The 23,172-nt window shown below is 39.6% G+C and overlaps 1 protein-coding gene across 4 annotated transcripts in view; it reads right to left on the bottom strand.

The window, feature by feature from the left end:
• The window catches only part of MGAT4A (mannosyl (alpha-1,3-)-glycoprotein beta-1,4-N-acetylglucosaminyltransferase, isozyme A), a 107,146-nt gene that overhangs the window by 44,367 nt on the left and 39,607 nt on the right, over positions 1–23,172 (bottom strand). For all 4 annotated transcript variants that reach the window (XM_013987863.2, XM_003124907.5, XM_021085703.1 and 1 more), the window contains 3 exon segments: positions 19,795–19,962; positions 17,465–17,605; positions 9,192–9,325 (listed from right to left, as the gene is read on the bottom strand). In XM_013987863.2, coding sequence (XP_013843317.1) covers positions 9,192–9,325; positions 17,465–17,605; positions 19,795–19,962 — 443 coding nt within the window.

Genomic DNA, 23,172 nt, shown 5'->3' with positions numbered 1-23,172 from the left:
TTCTTTCTGGAACTCTGTGGTGCAATTTCCAGCTGCTGTCTTTGGGATTCCTGCAACGTGATCTGGAATACAGCTCCAGGCAGAAAGAAAGTTGGAGCAACTGCACTGCCCACTCCATTTATTTCACTCCCTCAAGGAATCACATCTTGCCTGGTCTGCTGTCCAATGTCTGCGAACAACTGCATCATATATTTGATCTAGCTTTTTCACTGCTTATAGCAGAAAAATCTGCCTGGTCCTTATTAACTCCATCAGGGATGGAAACAGATGCCACTTTTTATGATAAAGAACCAAAGAGAATTCCAGAGAGATTATGTGTACCAGTGACAAATCAAAGGGCTAAAATGACAGGCATGTGCCAGAATGGGCCTGGCAGCTCATAATAAATTTTATTTCCCTAGGGTCCAAGGAAAAGCTACTCCTATCCACCTCTTGTTTGGTTTTATGATACTTTATTTATTTATTTTTGTCTTTTGTCCTTTAGGGCCACACTGGCAGCATACAGAGGTTCCCAGGATGGGGTCTTTTCCAAGCTGTAACTGCCGGCCTACACCACAGCCACAACAACGTCAGATCCGAGCCACATCTGTGACCTACACCACAGCTCCTGGCAACGCCGGATCCTTAACCCACTGAGCGACTCCAGGGATCAAACCCAAAACCTCATGGTTCCTAGAAGGATTCGTTTCTACTGCATCACGACGGGAACTCCAATTTTATGAGACTTTAAATTCAATGCAGATGTACCAAAAAAAGCTAACACATGCCACCGTTAGCTCTCAGTTTCTAAAGTAGTCAAGGTGTTGAAAGAAGAGAGTAAGAAAGAGGAAGTTAAGAGGATAGGTATGGTGGAAAAAAGGGGCTAGTTTTTCATTTTCTTTTCTTTTTTTCTTTTTTTATCTTTTTAGGGCCATGTCCGAAACATATGGAGGTTTCCAGGCTAGGGGTAGAATCAGAGCTGTAGCTGCCCGCCTACACCACAGCCACAGCACCTTGGGATCTGAACCTCATCTGTGATCTACACCACAGCTCACAGCAGTGCCAGATCCTTATCCCACTGAGCAAGGCCAGGTGTCGAACCTGCATCCTCATGGATACTAGTCAGGTTCATTAACCACTGAGCCACGACAGGAACTCCATCATTTGCAATACATCTATCATAGCCTTTCTTCCTTTCCTTCTCCTAAACAGTTTGTTGATGCTACAGCAACAGTTCTCAAGTTTTTGTGATTAGAGCACCATCCAAATATGTTCATAATTTGAATACTTTTTACCACCTTCATGAATATCCTAGTCCAAGCCACATATGAATTATGACACCAGTTTTCTAAGTACTCCCTTAGCTTATACCTTTTCCAAAGCAGCCACTCTGATCCTTTTAAACAGTAATTCATGTTATCCTTGCCGAAAATGTATAACTGCAATCTAACCAAGAGAAAAATAATCATCCAAGTCCAAATTGAGACCCCCTACAAAGTAACAGATTAGTACTCATGAAAAGTCAATGATTTCAGGGAACACAAGAAAAGACTGCAGAACTGTCATGGACAGGAGGAAACTAAGGAGAACAACGAAACGCAATGTGATATTTTGGGTTGTATGCCGAAACAGAAAAACAGGGTGGGATTTCAAAATATAGTGTTTTAAAGTACCTCAAAAGAAAGAAAAACATAAGTCAAGTGAGTGTCTTTTCTACTTGAAACCCTCACCTGGCTTTCTTTCCATCTTAATTAGATCACAGTTTCCAAACAGACCTATTTCCTCTTAAAAAGTAAAATTTTCCTGGAACACAATCCCATCCTTTCATTTACATATTGTTTCTGGCTGTTTGGGGGCTACAACAGCAGAGCTGAACAGCTACAACAGAGACTGCATGGCCTGCAAAGGGTAAAATATGTGTCATGTGGCCCTTTACAAAAAACCCAAAAACAAAAGCCTTTGCCAGTCCCCTGACTGAGGGCAAAGGCAAAGTTCTCACAATGGCCTTCGGTGCCGAAGTGATCGGGCCCAACCCACTCCTTCTCTGCAAGTCTCCTACTGCTGTGGCCCTCACCTTTTCTGCTTCAGCTACTCTGGCCTCTACTCGCTGTTTCACAAAATGTGCCAAGCCATGCTGTCGCCATAGGGCCTTTGCACACACTGTGACTCTGCTTAGACTGTCCAACTCTTGCATCCTGCAGGGCTTTGTCCAAGTATCTAATAAACCACCCCTTGGCAATACTGTTCTCCCTTTCTTTCTTTCTTTCTTTTTTTTTTTTTTTTTTTTTTAGGGCCACACCCATGGCATATGGAGGTTCCCAGGCTAGGGGTCTAATTGGAGCTACAGCTGCCAGCCTACACCACAGCCACAGCAACGCCAGATCCTAGTCACATCTGCTACCTACCCCACAGTTCATGGCAACACCAGGGCCTCAACCCACTGAGCAAGGCCAGGGATTGAACCCACAACCTCATGGTTTCCCAGTTGTACTCTTTTCCGCTGCACCACGATGGGAACTCCTGTTCCCTCTTCCTTATTTACTCTGATTTATTCTCCACAGCACTCATTACCATCCAACATATATTTGTTTTTTATTTATTTTATTTATTTTTATTTTTTTTGCTTTTTAGAGCCACACCTGGGGCATATGGAGGTTCCTAGGCTAGGGGTCTAATTGGAGCTACAGCTGCCAGCCTACACCACAGCCACGGCAATGCATGATCAAGCCACATCTGCGACCTATACCACAGCTGATGGCAACACTGGATCTTTAACCCACTGAGCGAGGCCAGCGATCGAACCCACAACCTCATGGTTCCTAGTCGGATTTGTTTCCATTGCACCACAACAGGAACTCCCATATATAAATTTTTTAATCTGTCCATCTCTGTAAAGTAAGTCTCATTTGGCAGAGATTTTGTTTTATTCAGTGACAGTCTAATACTTACCACTGTTTCAGTAAATATTTGTTGAATTACAAGCAAATTTCATAAGATGTTATAAGTATAAAATTTATTCCTGATTGGCATTTGTGTCATTGATAACCAATGCATAAGCAAACATCTTAAAAATTTAGCTGCTAAAAAAGTTGTAGGCCAAAAATACTACTGAAACACCAGACAGTAATCTGTAATTTAAAATAAAGAACAGAAATAACTAACAACTTGGCAGATAATCAGCAAGTCTGTAGAAGACTTGTACAAGTCTATCAACCAACTTGACCTAGCGGACATCTATAAAATACTCCTCCCTTTTTTTTTTTTTTTCCCTCTATTTTTGGCTACCCTGCATTTGCGGCATATGGAGTTCCCAGGACAGGGATCAGATCCAAGTCACAACTGCAGCCTATGGTGTAGCTGTGGCCACACTGGACCCTTCCTTAACCTGTTGCGCCAGGCTGGGGATCAAACTTGTGTCCCAGCATTCCCAAGATGCCGCCTGTCATATTGTGCCACAGTGGGAATTCCTAAAACACTCCTCTTGTCAACAGCAGAATCCATTCTTTTTAAGCCACATGGACCCTCATTCAGGATAGAACATATACGAGTCCATAAATAAGTATTTATGAATTTAAAAGGTCTGACATTATGCAAAGTCTGTTCTCTAACTACCATGGAGCTGAATTAGAACTCAAACAAGAGAAGGAAATTTGGGAAACACACAAATGGGTATAAATTAAACAACACATTTCAAAATAAACCATGAGTGAAAAAAGCACTTAGAAAGTATTTTGATCTGAATAAAAATTAAAACTTGACATGTCAAAATTTATGTGAAGCAGCCAAAGTAGTACTTAGTGTGGAAGTTCATGAAATAGAAAAAGAGAGAAGTGATAAAGTCAACAAAGTTGGTTCTGTGAAAAGATCAAAAAATGATCATCAATTAAATAGCATCACGATGAATTTTTTCTACTTTATCTGATGGCCAGAGAGCTGGAGCTGAAAGACCTAAAAAATCTCAGAGGGGGAAGAAATTGTGGAAGAAAAAGAAAGGGAAATGGGGGTGGAGTAGGAAGAATGAAGACAGGAGACTGCTGTTTAGCATCATAAACCTTGCTGAACTATTAGACTCTTAGCCATGTGCATATATAACTAAGAAATATTTTTTTCAAAAAGGAGGGAAAAAAAAGAGACAAATATAGAAAAACATATTCCTATGTAATGACAGACTACAAGTTATGGGCATGACCTAGTATCTAATAGGATTTTTTTTTAAGATGTTTAATCTCCTCCAGTACCTTCCTCATTTTAGCACTTCAATAAATGCTAGTTCAGTGAGTGAAAGAACACTTAGAATGAAATCTGAAATCTGTTCTCTTGCCTCTATTTAAACAGATGATGAACAGGTAATTATGAGAGTTGAAGAAAACATCAGTATATATAGAGAGGGCTACTGTTTCCGAAGTCAGTCTACTACTCAGGTGCCTTGGGGTGGAACAAGGTCCAAAACACAGCTAACTAACACCTGGCTGGAAGGAAGTACACTACAGTGTCTAACCAGAAAAGATGAAACCCCACATACAGAGTTCCTCCCAGGACACAGCACTGACATTATGGATAACCATCAAAGAGAAACAGATAAAAAACTGAAAACTCTATTTTCAGTAAGACAAGTATTACTAACCAAAATTCTCAAGCTCAAAAGGAATCCAGTTTGGTTCCAATAACCCAAACTAATGCGTAGGATCGTGCAGACTAGCTCTATTTGCAGGAAGCAGCCAGAGTCTTTGAAGCTACAAAGACATAATCTTTGATCAAAAAAACCCTAAGAGTGTGAAACACTCTGCAGTTCCTCCTCCCCTGTAAACCAGCTGCCTAGGGGAAAAAAAGCCATTTCCTTCAATGATGATTCATAAGGAAGCAACCACCACAGAAGTACACAAAAACAAGAAAAAAGGGAGAGATACAACAAAACCTATGAACAAAAACAAAAAACGACATTGACAGCCACAAAACAGAAAAGTTTCTCTTTTTTTGTTTGTTTGTTTGCTTTTTAGGGCTGTACCCTTGGCGTATAGGAGGTTCCCGGGCTAGGGGTTGAATCGGAGCTGCAGCTGCTGGCCTACAGCACAGCCACAGCAATGTGGGATCCAAGCCACATCTGTGACCTACACCACAGCTCATGGCAACGACAGATCCTCAATCCATTGAGCAAGGCCAGGGATCAAACCCACATCCTCATGGATCCTAGTAGGGTTTGTTAACTGCTGAGCCACAAAGGGAACTCTCCAGGAAAGATTTCAATAGCTGGTACTAGAGTCAACGAAAATCCATCTAAGTGTGGTCTCACCACATTTCACACAACAGTGTTGAACTCAAAAGTCTCAGTCGCATTGTTCTCATTTTAGAGATGAAGAAACTGAGGCAGAAAGAGAAAATGACCTGCTCTAGTGGCAGAATCCACACCCTAAATACAGATCATGTGACTCCAAACTCAGTGTTTATTACATCTTAGTGATCAGATAAATGGCTTCAGCAAGACGATCTTGAATCTTCATGAGCACATGGAAGTTCCCAAGCTACAGGTTGAATAAGAGCTGCAGCTGAGGCCTATGCTACAGCCACGGCAACACTGGATCCGAGCCACATCTTGAACTATGCTGTGGCTTTCAGCAATGCTAGATCCTTAATCCACTGATCGAGGCCAGGGATCAAACCCACATCCTCAAGGAGACCACATCAGGTCCTTAACCCACTGAACCACAATGGGAACACCCATAAGGATATTTTTTTTTATTTGTAATTTAAAAATTTTAAGGCTTTTTTTTTTTCTGATGAAAATCAATACACTCTTATTGCAAAAAAAAAAATCTAATTTTACAAAACTGCATGGAATGGAAAGTGGTATCTCCCTCATAACCCCAACTCTCAAGGTATCTGCTACTAATAGTCTTGAGTTTAACCCACAAGACCATTTTCTCTTTTCATCTCATTATGCACATTAGGAGCTATATAAATGTGTGAGGTGCTTGAATATATTTACATACTTGCAAATGTTTCTACTGGATCAATTTTTAGAAGCAGGATGTGGGATCACAGAGTAAACTTTACATTTCAACAGCTATTGCCAAACCGCTTTCCAAAGAGGCTGTACCAATTTCTACTGACATACAATTATGTGATTGACAAACTGGGGATTACTTAAAATGTAAAATGTCTATAAAAGACAAAAAACATCATAAAAGAAGTTCATACAAAAGACAAACTGGACAAAAGAGTTAATTAAAGAGTTAACATCATAGAGAACAGACTGTGGTTGCCAAGGGGGAAGACAGAAGGAGTGGGAAGGACGAGGAGTTCGGGGTTAGTAGATGCAAACTATTACATTTAGAATGGATAAGAAATGAGGTCCCACTCTATAGTGCATGCCAGAAGATAAAATAAGCAAGGGAATGTATATGTATGAATGACTGGGTCCCTTTGCTGTACATCAAAAATTGACACAAGGCTGTAGACCAACTATACTTGAAAAACAAAAAAAAGTTCAACTGAAAAAAAAGAGTTAATGACAAAGAGTTCATTCCTCTCATATACAAAAATTTCTCAAATTCAAAAATGACAAATGAAAAATGAGCTGAGGCTATAAAAATAAATACAAATGGCCAAAATACATATAAACCGACATCTAATTCTATTCAATAAAGAAACCCAAATTAAACTAAAGCAAGGTATTATTTTTTTACTCATAAAATCGGCCAAAGCAAATATCTTACAGAGCACGGGGCAGGGCCCTGCTGGAAGAGGGGGTATTAACTGGTCCAACATGCAGGCATCTTGCCCAGGTGTGAACACTTCATGTGGGTGGGTTCTACTAGCCATCCCACATTTAGAAACTGATCCCACATCAGGAACTACACATATGCACCATCACTTATTTACAGCAGTGTTCAATGCAGTGTGACAAGAGCAGCAGAAGTATGGAAACAGCCTGAATCAGCCTGTCAATCAGAAATTAAATAAAGGATGTTAAAACCATACAATGGAATGTTTTGTGGTGGTAACAATGATGCTCTGATAGCTACTCATCTTAGCATGGAGAAATGTCCATGCTACTAAGAAATATACAAAACAACTCCATCTACATATATGGATACAAGCCATAGGAAAAATTTCCTAGGATATATGTATTTCAGAATAGCAATAGTATTATATCTATAGAGAGGAATTACATGTAATTTTCCAATATATATTTCTATAATTGTTTGGAACAATATACATCTGTTTACCTGTCTACAAAAGAAAACATACGAATATTTTTATTTAAAAAGAGACAACAAACACTGAAAAGTTGGGAATCGGTGGATCAGAACCAGAGGAGGTTCTAAATCCCATCCCATTATGAAATGCTTTATAATAATTAAGGAAATATATATATATATATAAATATATATTTTCCTATTGTTTAAAAAAAAAAAAAAAAAAAGCTCCTTGCTCAAGAGTTACTCTTTCCAGGAATTCCCCCGGTGGAGTAGCAGTACAAACCCGACTGCTATCCATGAGGACATGGGTTGGATCCCTAGCCTTGTTCAGTGGGTTAAGGATTTGGTGTTGCCATGAGCCGTGGTATAGGTCGAAGACGCAGCTCAGATCTGGTGTTGCTGTGGTTGTGGTGTAGGCCGGCAGCTGCAGCTCCAATTCAACCCCTGGCCTGGAAATTTCCAAATGCCACAGGTATGGTCCTAAAAAGACCAAAAAAAAAAAATTTACTCTTTCCTTATATCTTTTGAGGAGATTAAAAGAAGCAAATACAATAAAGAAAGGTAATATTTCTTATTCACATGATACTTTGACTGTTTTTTTGGCCACATCCACAGCATGCATAAGTTCTGGGGCCAGGGATCGAACCCACACCACAGCAGTGACAACGGTGGATCCTTAACCTGCTAAGCCACCAGGTAGCACCTTAACTTTTAAAATAATAATGTGGTTGCATCTTGGAAGTGCGGAGAAGGGGTAGAGAGAATAAAGAGACGATGAAACCCCAACAGAGTCTAAACCTTTCTCAGGTTTTGAAACTCCCAAAGATGGAGTTCCTGCCATGGTGCAGTGGATTAAAAATCTGTGGGTTTGGGATGGAAATGTTCTAAAATTAGGTTGTGCTGATGGTTGTACAACTATAAAGATAATACAATTCACTGAATTAAGAAAAGAACATGGACAACAGACTTGGGGTTGCCAAGGGGGAGGGGGAGGGAGTGGGATGGACTAGGAATTTGGGGTTAATAGATGCAAACTATTGCCTTTGGAATTGATAAGCAATGGGATCCTGCTGTATAGCACAGAGAACTATATCTAGTCACTTATGATGAAGGATAATGTGAGAAAAAAAGAATGTATACAAGTATGTGTGACAGGGTCACCTTGTTGTACAGTAGAAAATTGACAAAACACTGTAAACCAGCTATAATGGAAAAAATAAAAATCATTATTAAAAAAAAAAAAAAGGAGTTCTGGTCGTGGATCAGTGGTTAACGAACCCGACTAGTAGCCAAGAGGTTGTGGGTTTGATCCCTGGCCTCGCTCAGTGGGTTAAGGATCTGGTGTTGCCGTGAGCTGTGGTGTAGGTCAAAGATGCAGCTCAGATCCCATGTTGTTGTGACTGTGTCATAGACTGGTGGCTATAGCTCTGATTGGACTCCTAGCCTGGGAACCTCCATATGCCAAGGGTGCAGCCCTAAAAAGACAAAAAAAAAAAAAAAAAAAAAAAAAAAGAAAGAAAATTGCAGTGGCTGGAATCGCCGTGGAGGTGTGGGTTTGATCCCCAGTCCAGTGCAGTGGGTTAAAGAATCTGGTGTTGCCGCACCTGTCATATAGGCCACAGCAGTGGCTCAGATTCAGTCTCTGGCCCGGGAATTCCAGATGCCATGGATGCAGCCATTAAAAAGAAAAATGAACCAAAAACCTCCAAATATCATCACTGCAAATCTTCAGATTCAGGTCAAAGAGCTAGAAATGGGGACTCATTGTAAAGCTTTAAGTACATAACATTATCCTACTGACAACAGATACTACCATTCCTGGATTGTAACTGCAGGAGAAAAATTAACGCAAACATGACAAGTTAGACTTACATTTAACTATCAGGTAGAATATATTATCTAACTTTGCTCATCACGCATTTTATAAAAAAGGTTTCTAATAATATATTCAAAATATAGTTTCAACTGTTAGCAATGACAAGTGGTAGAAAATAGTAACAGTTAAATAATTACCTCTCCTATGAAGACTACTATAACACAGTCCAACTTCTCTTCAGGATACAGATTATCAATAACAGAATGAAGAGTTTCCATGAGGTAAGATTTAACTTCTCTCTTCACTGTGGGAATTCCCATTACTATCGAAACTGAAACAAAATAATGATAGCAACTATATAAAAAGATTTTACAAAGACAATACAGAAAAACAGAAAAATACTTCAAACATATTATACCCTCTCAAATTGACAGAAATAATTGGGGAGGGGGGGTCAAAACAGACTACTGTACGTTTCAGAAAGAAATGTAATCAAAGATATGGGCATAGTGATCATATCGTAATTCTTTTCCACTTGGCTTACCCATAAGAAATAATGTCAACCAACTGATAAAGATGAAAGACACTAAACTGCATGTTAAAAACAAACGATGCTAAAGTATAAACAACAGATTTTATTATACGAGTAAAAACTTAGAACACATCTCAAAATGAACATCTTACACATCGTGTAAGGTAACCTAAGAAGGACATATCACTTCTGTGGCTGTTTTCTTCCCAAATTCATAACTTCAATTTAACCATGAAGAAGTGTCAGACAAATCCAAATTAGGGGGATACTCCACAAAGATCAGGAAGGACAAAGAAAGAATAAGAAGGAGTTCCCACTGTGGCACAGTGGGTTAAGAATCCAACTGCAGTGGCTTGGGTTGCTGCAGAGGTGTGGGTTTGATCCCCAGCCCAGCACAGTGGGTTAAAGGATCGAGTGTTGCTGCAGCTATGGCTCAGATTCAATCCCTGGCCCAGGAACTTCCATGTGCCGCAGGTGTGGCCATTAAAAATAAAGAGAGAGAGAGACAGACAGACAGAAAGAAAGAAAGGATGAGGGACTGTCCCTGACTGGGGAAAACAAAAGATCCAAGAACAGAATAACAATAATAATAATAAAATGACAAAATCTGAATAATATCTAAGGTTAAAAGCATAGCCTCAGTGTTAAGTTCCTGGTTTTGATCATTGTACTAAAGCTACAGGAATTGTGCACATTTATGAAACTGAGGAATTATATGGAAACTGTATGGCTCATGCAACTTTTTTTAAGCCCCCAATTTCAGTCAGTTCTACCATAAAGCCTATTTTGAAATGCAAATAGTTCATTCATAATTAATACATTAGAGAACAACTTGAGCATAACATGGACTTCGCATTTGCTCTCCTACCGTCTTGCCCCTGGAACATTCACTCACTAGGTGAACATAAAAAACTGCACCCATCTGAAGTGAGTTCAGGAGTTCCCGTCGTGGCTCAGTAGTTAACGAACCCGACTAACATCCATGAGGACGCAGGTTCGATCCCTGCCTCACTCAGTGGGTTAAGGATCCGGTGCTGCCATGAGCTGTGGCGTCAGAGACATGGCACAGATCCCACATTGCTGTGGCTCTGGCGTAGACCAGCGGCTACAGCTCCAGTTGGACCCCTTGCCTGGAAACCTCCATATGCCACAGGTACGGCCCTAAAAGACAAAAAGCCAAAAAAAAAAAAAAAAAAATGAAGTGAGTTCAGAAAACTGAACCAAGCCATGTAGAAATACCCCAAATGCACACACATCCCCCACACTGACCAGCCGCCTCAGTTCCCTGCACATTGTAACAACATTTATCCACATTTGGTGATGACTCTCTGCCAGATTTCAGATAACCCACTTTGTACCACTTCACAGAAAGTTTCCAAGAGGCAGTCCCCCTGAAGCCCACTTGAACAAGCAAACTTTTAGTCTTTTTCAAAGTAGACTACCATATATTTATTGTAGTATTTATGCAGTTCTCAATCATTTAATACATGCAAAACTGTGCCACTGTTTTTATTAGCTCATCTTTTTTTTAATGTCTGACAAAGTTTTTGACTGCTGTGATCCCAACCCCATTTTTCTCATTTTATTGCACAATTTTACATCACATGGTAATTTTTAGGAACAAATATTACATTACAGTAGGTCTGTATTTCTTCTTTTTTTCTTTTTCTGGCTACAGCTGTGTGGCATATGGAAGTTTCCAGGCTAAGGGTTGAATCAGAGCTGCACCTGCAGACCTGCACCACAGCCACAGCAACACTGGATCTGAGCATCCCAGTATAGTAGTTATTTGCATCTGTGCCCAACAATGCAGCTTGTGGCAACACCAGATCCTTAACCTCCTGAGTGGGGCCAGAGATTGAACCTGCATCCTCATGAACACTATGTTGGGTTCTTAACCCACTGAGCCATGACGGGAACTCCTAGGACTGTATTTCACAGTAAGTTTTTTTGTTTGGTTGGTTTTTTGTTTGTTTGTTTTTTTGTCTCTTTGCCATTTCTTGGGCCGCTCTCCAGGCATATGGAGGTTCTCAGGCTAGGGGTCTAATCAGAGCTGTAGCCACCAGCCTACGCCACAGCCACAGCAGTACAGGATCTGAGCCGCGTTTGCAACCTACACCACAGCTCACGGCAATGCCAGATCCTTAACCCACTGAGCAAGGCCAGGGATTGAACCCGCAACCTCATGGTTCCTAGTCGGATTCGTTAACCGCTGTACCACGACGGGAACTCCTCACAGTAAGTTTTTAAAAATAACATCTTAGAAAAATCAAGTATCCTATGTGTTATATGTTAATCAAGAAGCATTTTGCAAATGTTAAAAATGTCTTAATTATGTGACAATTTATTGGAGATATGACAAAATACTTAGGGGTCATAGAATTCTAAAGTTAGAAGGAAGTTTAAAGATTGTGGATCCATGAAGCTACCACCATTGACCCTGGGGTTCAGAATACAAAGGTCCAAACAGCATAATGGATTTCCCCAAGTTTCCATGCCACATTCCCCTCTTCCATTCTGGAATGAGGAGTTTTCAAGGGCTCAAAAAGGGACATGCTATATTTGTTCTGAACAGATGTAATGAACCTCTATGAAATGTGAGGCACTATTCTAGGTGTTAGGGATATAATAGAGAACAACATAGATAAGGTCCCTGTCTTCATGAGAACTTTCTTACATCCTCCAACAGGGAAAAGATAAATCATCTCAGAGGGTGATGTGCACTATACAAATTAAAAGGTGGCAATATTACAAAGAGTGAGTGGGGGATGGGGAAGGAACGGTAACTATAGATACTACAGTCATGGAAGGACTTAGATATCAACTAAGATGGGAATTAAAGCTGAGAAAGAGCCAAGGAAAAACAGGAGGAAGCAGCTAGGCCCTGAAGAGGAAGGATCTTAATACAACCAAACAGCAGCAAGAATAAGACCTATCTAAGGTGGAACAAACCTAGATTCAGAGGAATTAGTGCAGGATCAGATCACATAGCACCTTAAGTTTAGTTTTATTCCTGAGCAGAAGAGAAAGCCATTGTAAGGCTGTAAGTGAGGGAGTGAAAATTTGCAATTTGTCATTTTATTTTATTATTTTATTTTGTTTTTTTATTTTGCTGAGATCGAGGCATGTGGAAGTTCCTGGGCCAGGGATCGAACCATGCCACAGCAGTGACCTGAGCCTCTGCAATGCCAACATCAAATCCTTATCTGCTAGGCCACCAGGGAACACCTCATATTTGTAATTTTTAAAAATAACCCAATTTTGTGGAGAATCGACACAAAAGTGTTAAAAGCATAAAAGTATTTTGGAGCGATCTGCAAGCAAGTTACTGCAGTAATTAAAGGAAAAGGTGGTGGTCTGAATGAGGATGTTTGAGGACGGAGATGAGTGAGCAGATCTGGGATACACGGTGGAGACCCCCACCAAGGGGGCTGATGATGGGGCAGACAAGGGAAGAGGGGGATTGAGAAGGAGGATGGGAATCTTTTTTTTTTTTTTTTACTCAATGAATTTTATTACAGTTATAGGTGGTTGTTTTTCTTTCGTTCTGTTTTCGTCTTTTTTTTTTTTTTTTGGATGGGCAATCTTTTACTGAGCACACCAGACTTTCAGAGGAAAGGGCTCCAGATCAAGATTTATGTTTTGATCATTCTGAGGTGCCACGAGTCAGGATGAGTTACCCCAGAAGCAAATTTCCATTTACTTTAATGCACCTTGGAATTTTAATTTTTTAAAAAATATTTACAGTATAGATTAAAAGAGTAAGAACTATGACATAAAGTATTCCTATGAAATGCTAACACATAAGAAATTTTAAAACTTTGTTTAGGAGTTCCCATAGTGGCTCTGCAGAAATGAATCCAACTAGCATCCACGAGAACATACGTTGGATCCCTGGCACTACTCAGTGGGTTAAAGGATCTGGCATTGCCCAGAGCTGTGGTGTAGGCCGAGGACGTGGCTCAGATCTGGCCACGTCCTCAGCCCTTCTGAGGCTGTGGCTGTGGTGTAGGCCGGCAGATGCAGCTCTGATTTGACCCCTAGCCTGGGAATCTCCATATGTGCATGTGAGGCCCTAAAAAAAAAAGAGAAAAAAAAAGAAAAGAAAAACTTTGTTTACAGAAAATGCAAAATACCTGCAGACCTGCTGACACCAGCATATGAAAAGAAAAATGGCATGAGGTCATGATGCAAATTCCTTATTTCCTATCACAGTCTTAGGTTGTTCTGTTTCTGTTTTGTCACATTTAGATAGCATGTTTCAGAGAAGACGCCTTTTTCCCCCCAAATAGACTGTTTTGGAGCTGAAATTCAAATTCTTTAGTTTAAACCAGGCACTCAAGAATTCCAAAAGCACTAAAAAGGAAAGTACTAATTTCAGCTAGATCTACAGAATTAGAATATCCATCTTTTCGGTAATTCACAAAATGCCACAAAAAAGACAGTTCTTCCTGCCTCTGGGGCACATGGTAAGGTCCCCTTGGGGAGGGGATGTGACTCGTAACAGGCAGTGAGTCACCATCACGTGTAATTCATGTGCTTGAGCATATGGAATTATGAAATCCTTCCTCCTCAGCAGAACAGAGCAGACATCTGAGGTGGTGGCTGCTCTGTCAGCCTGGATCTCTGGGTGGTCAGTGGTGTACAAAGCCCACTGCTGACCCTGATGAACACATCCTTTGAGCAGAAATAAATAAGACAACCTGAAATTACTTTGATTACTGAGATTCGGGGCTTTTTAGTTACCACTGCCTAACCCAGCCTGTCCTCTTCTATGGCTTACAACCTAGAAAATGTAGGCACCCTAAAGGGTTGGAGTTTGGAAGACATACATTGGCAACGTGGACAATATGGCTATGTCATCCCTTTAGGAAGAACAGGTAGATGAAGGGCCCAAACAACAGAGCCAAAGGGTAAAGTACTTTGTTCCACTGATTAACTGTCCAAGGTTTTCAAGCATTAATTGGGCATCTGTAATTACTCTCCTCTGCACTAGATCATCTAAATTACAGTTGTAAGATAAGTAAGGCCACGCCCTTCTGCTGTTTATAATTTGACAGAGCTATCAACTGTTATCTCAGTTTTCTTCAACTTTCCTAGGAAGGTTTCAAAGTCTAGTACTTATTTCCTTTAAAATCATGAACAATTTAGGAAAATTTTTCATTTGGCATTCTCAGTCTTCAACTGTTTGACCTTTGGTTAAAACTAAAGTACTTCCCTCCTCTTTTTTTTTCACAGCCACACCTGCAGCATATGCAAGTTCCCAGGCTAGGGGTTGAATCAGAGCTGCAGCTGCAGGCCCACACCACAGCCACAACAGATCCAAGCCACATCTGTGACCTACATCACAGCTCACACAGCAGTGGATCCTTAACCCACTGAGCAAGGCATCCTCACAGACACTACGTCAGGTTCTTAACCCACTGAGCCACAACGGGAACTCCAATTTCTTTTTTCACTTCAGTAAATATTAAAGAATTACCTGCTATCTTCTACTGTGCAGTAATACCACTTTGGTAGATAACCTGCGGTGGGCCTTTTCTCAGCCATCCTGCTCAGCACTTAAACTGAAGAGCCTTCATGTTTCCTCAACTCAAAGAAATTTTCTTCTATTACTTATGTGATTATTTCTTCCCTTTATTATCTTTGTTCTCTCCTCTGAAATTCCTATTAGGAAGATGTTAAAATTTGTGTCTACCCCTGTTCTTTACGCCGTTTATGTGGCATTCTGGAAGAACTACCTTTCTGATCACTAATTTGATCTTCAGCCATGTCTATTCTGCTTATCAGTCCATTTATATGCTCACTTTAAATATAATCATTGAAATAAAAACACAAAGATTTCTAACTCATGCTTTTAAAAGAGGTACCTTCAGGGAGTTCTTATTGTGACTCAGGGGAAACAAACCCGATTAGTATCCATGAGGACACGGGTTTGATCCCTGGTCCCGCTCGGTGGGTTAAAGGATCCAGCATTGCTATGGGCTGTGGTGTGTAGGTCGAAGATATAGCTTGGATCCCATGTTGCTGTGGCTGTGGTGTAGGCCAGCAGCTGCAGCTCTGATTCGACCCCTAGCCTGGGAACCTCCATGTGCCGTGGGTGTGGCCCTAAAAAGCAATAAATAAATAAATAAAATAGGTACCTACGAGTTTTCCATTCTCATCCTTCTAAAAGTGTATTGTTTTATTTTTATTTTATATTCTGCTTGCTCTATAAATCATTACATCACTTGTGGTGCTGGCTTTCTTAAATACCTGAGAACCCCAGTTGGACAAGATGGCCTTTTACCCATCCATAGTTGCTCTATTTGCTGCAGCCTGCCTCTGTAAATGCGTAGGAGGATTCAGATATAATGTAGGTGGGAACCTTTTGTTCTGCATGTGAGAATCCCAGCCCCTCTCTGGAGGGTCAGTAGCTGCCCTAAGCACTATTCTCCCTCCTTACTCTTAGGAAGGCTTAGGTGGTCTGAGTGCTGTTCCTTAGCCAGCCTGACCACTGAAGGACAGAATTTTTAGCAAAAAGCAGTTTTCTCCGATCTAAAAAAAATAAAAGTTCTTAATATAAAGTGCCCAGGTGGGTTTTAGGGCTCCACAAAAATTGCAGACATTACATACAAAATTACTTTTTCTATGTGCATTTTTTCCAAGTAGAAGGCTGAGGAGTTCCCTTGTGGTGTAGTGGGTTAAGGATCTGGCCTTAACTTAAACTTAGAAAATGTTTTACCCCCTCCCAAAACAGTAGCGTACCCAAGAATCCTATTGAATTAGATAACAGATTAAATCAACTTTTCAAAAATACTAACATAAAGATGTATTTCAATATCTATGAAGTAGTCAGTTTGTCATTTGTTAGAGGGGACGAAAATATTTTCATCTCTACATCCTAAAATCTACAAATAAAAGATTAACAAAGACAAAATGAAGAAAGAAATAAAAAGTACAAAGGAATTGTAAACAAGTCCCACAAGAAAAACTCTAGAAGCTCTGGCGGCTCTAACAAGAGGAAGAAAACATATGCTATAAATTATCTTTTTGGTATTTTAGAAAAAAGAAGCAAACCAAAGTACTTGTATTATTCCATGAAAGGTTAAATGTAAGTGATGATATATCTTTATTTCTGTAAGAAAAAGTAGAGGCAGATGCATGAAAAACTTTCTTGAGATGACTGTAAGAGCTATTAATATTGAAATAAGATATAAGAAAAAAAACCGTCAGAGTTCCCGTCGTGGCTCAGCTGAAATGAATCTGACTAGCATCCATGGGGACGCACGTTTGATCCCTGGCCTCACTCAGTGGGTTAAGCATCCGGCATTGCCATGAGCTATGGTGTAGGTCGAAGACTCGGCTCTATGGTATAGGCCGGCAGCTATAGCTCGGATTCAACCCCTAGCCTGAGAACCTCTACATGCTGAGGCGGCAGCCCTAAAAAGCAAAAAAAAAAAAAAAGAGAGAGAGAGAGAGGGAGAAAAAAATCATTTCTCTACCTCCCTATTATTTATTTATTTATTTGATGGCCACACCCACGGCATAAGGAAGTTCCCAGGCCAGTGCCTAAATCTAAGCCACAGCTGCAACATACCAGATCCTTTAATCCACTGGCTGGGCAGGGGATCAAACCTGCACCTCCACAGCAACCCCAGCCACTGCATTCAGATTCTTAACCCACTGCGCCATAGCAGGAACTCCTTACCCATTTTTTAAATAGAAAGGTTAAACATTGTTTTGCTAGTGATACAGCTTGAACTAGATGTCTCCTGAGCCTTTTCAGCACTATTACTCTGGTCTTTAGAGAAAACTGTCCAACTCCTTTCAAGTTACTAGGCACAGGTCAAGAATTTTTATTATTTGACCTGCCAGACTTCTAATGGTCAATGTAATACTCCCAAGACCCAATTGAGACCAGGAATGCCACCACAACAAGAAATAAAATAAACCTACCTCCTGTTCGTCCATTACCAATTTGCACAGCAGGTTGAAGGCTCCCTTCATTTTGTAATAAATGAGGCAAATGATAATAAATACTTGGCACTTGAAGAGGTTTTTTGCTTGTTAACTCCTTTAATAGCTTTAGGGTATCATCTGAAACACAGAAACATCCATCAACCCACGGTAATATTTTACTTGTAGAAATTGCTGGTTTCACAAACACAGCAGTAAAAATGTATGAGAACTGAAAGAATTTTCTTTTCATGCTTTGATGAATGGGATTTCCACTGACACTTGTGCAACCAGCGTCTCACAGAGTCATAATGTTGAGAACAGTCTGAATGAAGTTAAAAGGTCAGCCAAAGTACCAGGAGAAGGTGGGGTATGAATCACTCTTGTATAATGTGTCAGAACTCAAGCCCGACGGAACAGACTCCAAATACACTATCCATTCATGAAATTGCGATAACAACAACTACAATGACTGGCAGCACTTTTTGATGCTATCAAATTTTACCAAAATTTCACGTAGAAGATTTTTTAAAATTCAAGTACAGTAAGTTAAAGAGCACAAGTAGAGAATGTTTGGTACAGTTCATAACTTTCAAATCATTTTTCAGTTTTTATGAGAGGGACCAATGAACCATTTAATATAAAATAAAACCTTGATAGGATAAGCAATGCTGTTTTAAAATTCCACTGAACCAGAACTGAAACCTTTAAATAAAGAGGTTAGCAGTAAGGACTTGTAGCTTCAACAATTTCATACAGAACAATATGAAAACTCCACTAAAATATTCCAAAAATTCAGATCTGAAAGTTCTCAAGTGAAAGGAAAATAATGACCACACATGAAATTAAAGTTTACTCTTATGTTAAAGAAACAACTACAAATTACAAGCCAACGCCCACCTATCAAATTAAACTAGCAGATTAAATGATCATATTAAATTTGGGTGATAATGCGATCGATGTTTCAGCTATTCAGAACAACATTGAAAATCCTCACCTATTATTAAGTAACTTTCCTTTTAGGAATTTAAATTTTATGCATCCAATAATTATTTAGTGATTACCTATTTTGTTCCAGCAACTGTACCATGTGTTTAGAAATCAGCAGGCATCATAACATAGATTATGTTTTTAAGAACGTTATAATCTAATGAAAATAACTCAAAGCCTACCATAAATTTAATTGATTTATATAGAGAGATATTTTTCACAGTTATAAACTGGGGGACAAAAGCCATCCAGAAAAATCTTATTCTCCTAAATGTAGAAAAATATTTAACCTATTATGGTCTATGATTAGCTGACATATTTATATAGCCAGTTAAAAATGGTATTTTTAAAGAATATTCAATGGCATAGCAAACTGCTCTAATAATTTTAAGAGTGAAAATAAGGCCATAAAACACACAATCACAATTTTGAAGAAGAATATGCATGGGAAAAAGACTAGAAGAAAACCAGGAATGTTAATCACTCCATAATTTTAAATGTTACTGTGCCATAATACAAATTTTATAATCAGGAGGGGAAGAAAGGAACATGAATCCTTAAAAATAAAGGAAGGGAAGGTTGCGAATCCCAAGATGAGAGGAATTAATGGTGAAGGATTATAACAGCTAATGCTACATGAAAAAGTGTATTCATCTTGGAAGATTACACAGATTTTCAGACAATTACCTACATATATCAAGTTTATCATTAGAAGAAGAACAGCAAAGAAACAGAAGATGATTGGCATTCATTTCACTTGAATTTCTCAGAGAGGGAACAGCTCAGACACTCCCAAAAGTATCCATGATGAAACAGTCTTTTTTTGTCTTAAAAGTCATATTTAAGAGCATTAACTACTTCAGATACCTCAAAAATCCCCCCGAGTCCATCTGAAGTCTGCACAAATGACAACAGAAACATGTATAAACACCAAGTTAAATATCAGTATCATTCGGAATCCCCCCCCACCCCCGCCGCCACACCTGTGGCATGCAGAAGTTCCTGGGCCAGGGATCAAGCCCATGCCCCAGCAGTGACAACATGGGATCCTTAACTGACAGACTACCAGGGAACTCCTGGAATGTTTTTTAAAGATGCTGGTTCTTCACTATTGTCAATGAAATTTATTTGAATATTACTCTCTTTACATCAAATTTAGCCATTAATAAAGCTGTTTTATAATGTGCCGTAACAGAAAAAGTTTTCTGGGTGATTTTTTTCTCTTTGTAAAGGATAACAGACACTGGCTGATAAGCTGCTCTAGCAACTGTCGAATAGGATAATTCACGTCATCCCTTGAAAATATAATCCTTCCATAAAACCAAAAGTCTCACCCGTACCTGAAAATTTATTCGATGCAGCCTTACTTCCATTGGTTTCTGCTCCTACGCGTTTGAACTGCTGCACAATAGCATTTAGTTCAGAAGAGCGCTGGGAGATCCTATGTTCAGCTATTCGGAGACGCTCTTTCAAAGCAAGAAATTCTCGTTGATAAGCAATCAGTTTTTCTAGAGGCAAAACCAACAGTTATTAGTGTATATATATATATGTGTGTGTGTGTATATATATATTTTTAAAATACACTATAATCAAAACAGAACTGTAAGGGGAGCTATTTTAAAGTCACATTTTTCAAAAATGGATATTCATTTATGAATTGCTACAGAATTAAAAATTTGAAAGAGCCCTGATTAGTTACATGACAAAGCCACCACTACCTTAGTGCTACAGATATCTGTAAGCATGTCAGTACCTCTGATGAGCACTTCAGAAAGTTAAAGGTAAGCAGAAAAAGACAAGTTTTGGGAATTACCACTTTAAGCATAATACCAACATCATTTCTCAAAAGTATAAACAACTATAAGACCCTACTTGTATGAAGACAGAGAGATGAAGTACTGATGATAATACGATGGTAATATATGTAATCATGTAATGAATATGACATAATATATAGTGTAACAATTCATTTCCACAGGCTAAATGTTTCCTCTGTACTTCCTATTCTGCAAAAACCTTCCAAGGCCAGACTTTGGTCAAATTTCCTGATCTCTAAAAACTGAACCAGGTAGATGGAAGATGACCCTCAAAGTTAACTACCCAAATTTGAGAGAATCACAGGTCAGGAAAGCTGACCTGGGCAATAAATGTGGATGTGACGAGGACAAATGTAGGCACCGGAACAATGGTATGAGATAGCTCAGTTACAAAGCGCACAGAGAGCAGAGGCGCCAGGTCAGAGCTGGACACCGAAATCTAAGAGATAGCAGAAAAGAAACCATTCATTTATCCTGGTCTGCAGCTCAGAAAGGTAGGGAGTCTGGGGAAGTGGTCTGAGCAATTTCCATAACCTCATTAAATGAAGTCAGAACAACAGTTTCAACTTCATCTCAAGGCTACTATCTTGACATCTAAACAAAACAGAACTTGGAAAGACTTTCTTTTTTTTTTTTTTTTTTTTTTAGGGCCATACCCGAGGCATATGGAGGTTCCTGGCTAGGCGTTTAATCAGAGCTGTTGCTGCTAGTCTACACCACAGCCACAGCCACACCAGATCCGAGCCACATCTTCGACCTGCACCACAGCTCACGGCAGCACCAGATCCTTAACCCACTGAGCGAGGCCAGGGATCGAACTTTCACAACCTCATGGTTCCTAGTCAGATTCGTTCCTGCTGAGCCATGACAGGAACTCCAAGACTATTTTTAATTTACACTGTAATCTCTGCATTATTCAAGGATGGACTCAGTAAGAACAGACTTACTGAACAAAATAAATGTTCATGTTTCATAAAGCAAGACTTAAAAACAGTCAATTACAGTATTCCTTGTCCCTTATATATTAAAAGCCCTTAAGTATCTCTATTTAAGACATTTAAGTTATCTTAAATATCTCTCAAGAATTTTATGGCACTTTCATGTTTCCTTGTATTGAATAACGTAAGCAGCTCTAGTTCCCTTAATTTCCTGGCTTTAGGAGGGAGGGAGGAAGGGACTGTGATTAGGAAAAGGCAGGGTGCAATCAAGGTTCTATTTATCTACCTGGTTAGCAGTGAAATAAAATGCATTGCTACACATCCATAATTTAGGCCCTCTTCCATACATGTCAATTCCCAGTAAAAGAAATGTTAAAAGGATATCATCCACAAACACAAAACTCTACACAATTATACTAGAACAATTACAATAAGACACACATAAGATTTATGTGATACCCCTTTTCCGGAAGCCTGGGAGAAAAGAAAAAAATGAAGTCATTTATTAATTCCAAGTGGGAACACCCAATCTTGGAGGGTGGCGGGAAGCAGCAATGAGATTCTGCTCTATAACCTAGGGAACTATATCTGATACTTGTGATGGAACGTGATAGAGGATAATGTGAAAAAAAGAATGTATATATATGAAAAACTGGGTCACTTAGCTGTACAGCAGAAATTGACAGAACAATGTAAAAAGTATAACAAAAAAAAAAATTTCTTTAAGGCAAATCCTGTCCTAAGCTAAATAGTAAACTGAAGACCTTTCAAAACAAAACAAAAATGGATTCTTTTTGGAATTGGACTTTAGACACATGATTCTAAAATTCATGTAAAAGAGAGAATGTTTTTTAAAAGGGTCAAATAATAAGAGGAAGCTTTCTCTGAGATAAGAACATAGTATGAGGCTATAGAAATGAACATATGTTGACTGCCAGGTCCAGATACTGGCGGTAGGGTCTGATTACACCAAGTGGACTGTCCAAGGCTAGCATGAGTCAACTGTCCTGGAGTTTTTCCCTCCTCACCCCTTAGCACGTAGGCAGTGCCAAGGCGGTGGTTTCCAGACATCTGCCACTAAGAAGAATTAGAACCCTTTGGAGGAATAACTCTAAGATGAACCTGGAACATTTTTGTATCAAGTAAGAAAACATTATTTTTATTTAAAATTTTTTTTTCTTTTGGGGCCACACCTGCGGCACATGGAAATTCCCAGGCTAGGGGTCGAATAGGAGCCACAGCTGCTGGCCTACACCACAGCCACAGCCAGAGTGGATCCAAGCTGCATCTGCAACTTATGCTGCAGCTTGTGGCAATGCCAGATCCTTAACCCAGTGAGAGAGGCCAGGGACTGAACCCACATTCTCACAGACACTTTATTGGGTTCTTAACTCACTGAGCCACAATGGGAATTCCGAAAATGTTATTTTTTAAAAAGGCAGTATCAAAAGAATGCAGGAAGCTACTTGAATGGCTCCCACTGGCCAAATTTGAGGCAATTTAAGAACCACAAGAAATATTGATGGTAACGGATTATAACTTATTGAATAAATAAGAATCTGTGAGTCATAATAATAAATAACAATTAACAGATGAGGAGTTCTGGTTGTGGCTCAGTGGTAACAAACCAGACTAGGCTCCATGAAGACACAGGTTCAATCCCTGGCCTTGCTCAGTGGGTTAAGGATCTGGTGTTGCCATGAGCTTCAGTGTAGGCTGCAGATGTGGCATAGGTCACAGACACAGCTTTGGATCTGGCATTGCTATGACTATGGTGTAGGCTGGCAGCTGTGGCTCCAAATCAATCCCTAGCCTGAGAACTTCCATGTGCCATGGGTGTGGCCCTAAAAAAAAAAAAAAATAACAGATGAGAGAAAAGTGTTTCTTATAATAGAATGCCAGTCCACAAATGATGAAAGAATGATGACTGTTAGAAAATCACCCCTTTGCTAATTGTCATAAC

This window comes from Sus scrofa, chromosome 3 (genome assembly GCF_000003025.6).
Source record: "Sus scrofa isolate TJ Tabasco breed Duroc chromosome 3, Sscrofa11.1, whole genome shotgun sequence".
In the NCBI taxonomy this organism is placed as follows: Eukaryota; Metazoa; Chordata; class Mammalia; order Artiodactyla; family Suidae; genus Sus; species Sus scrofa.
This window is presented reverse-complemented; position numbering and strand designations above follow the sequence as displayed.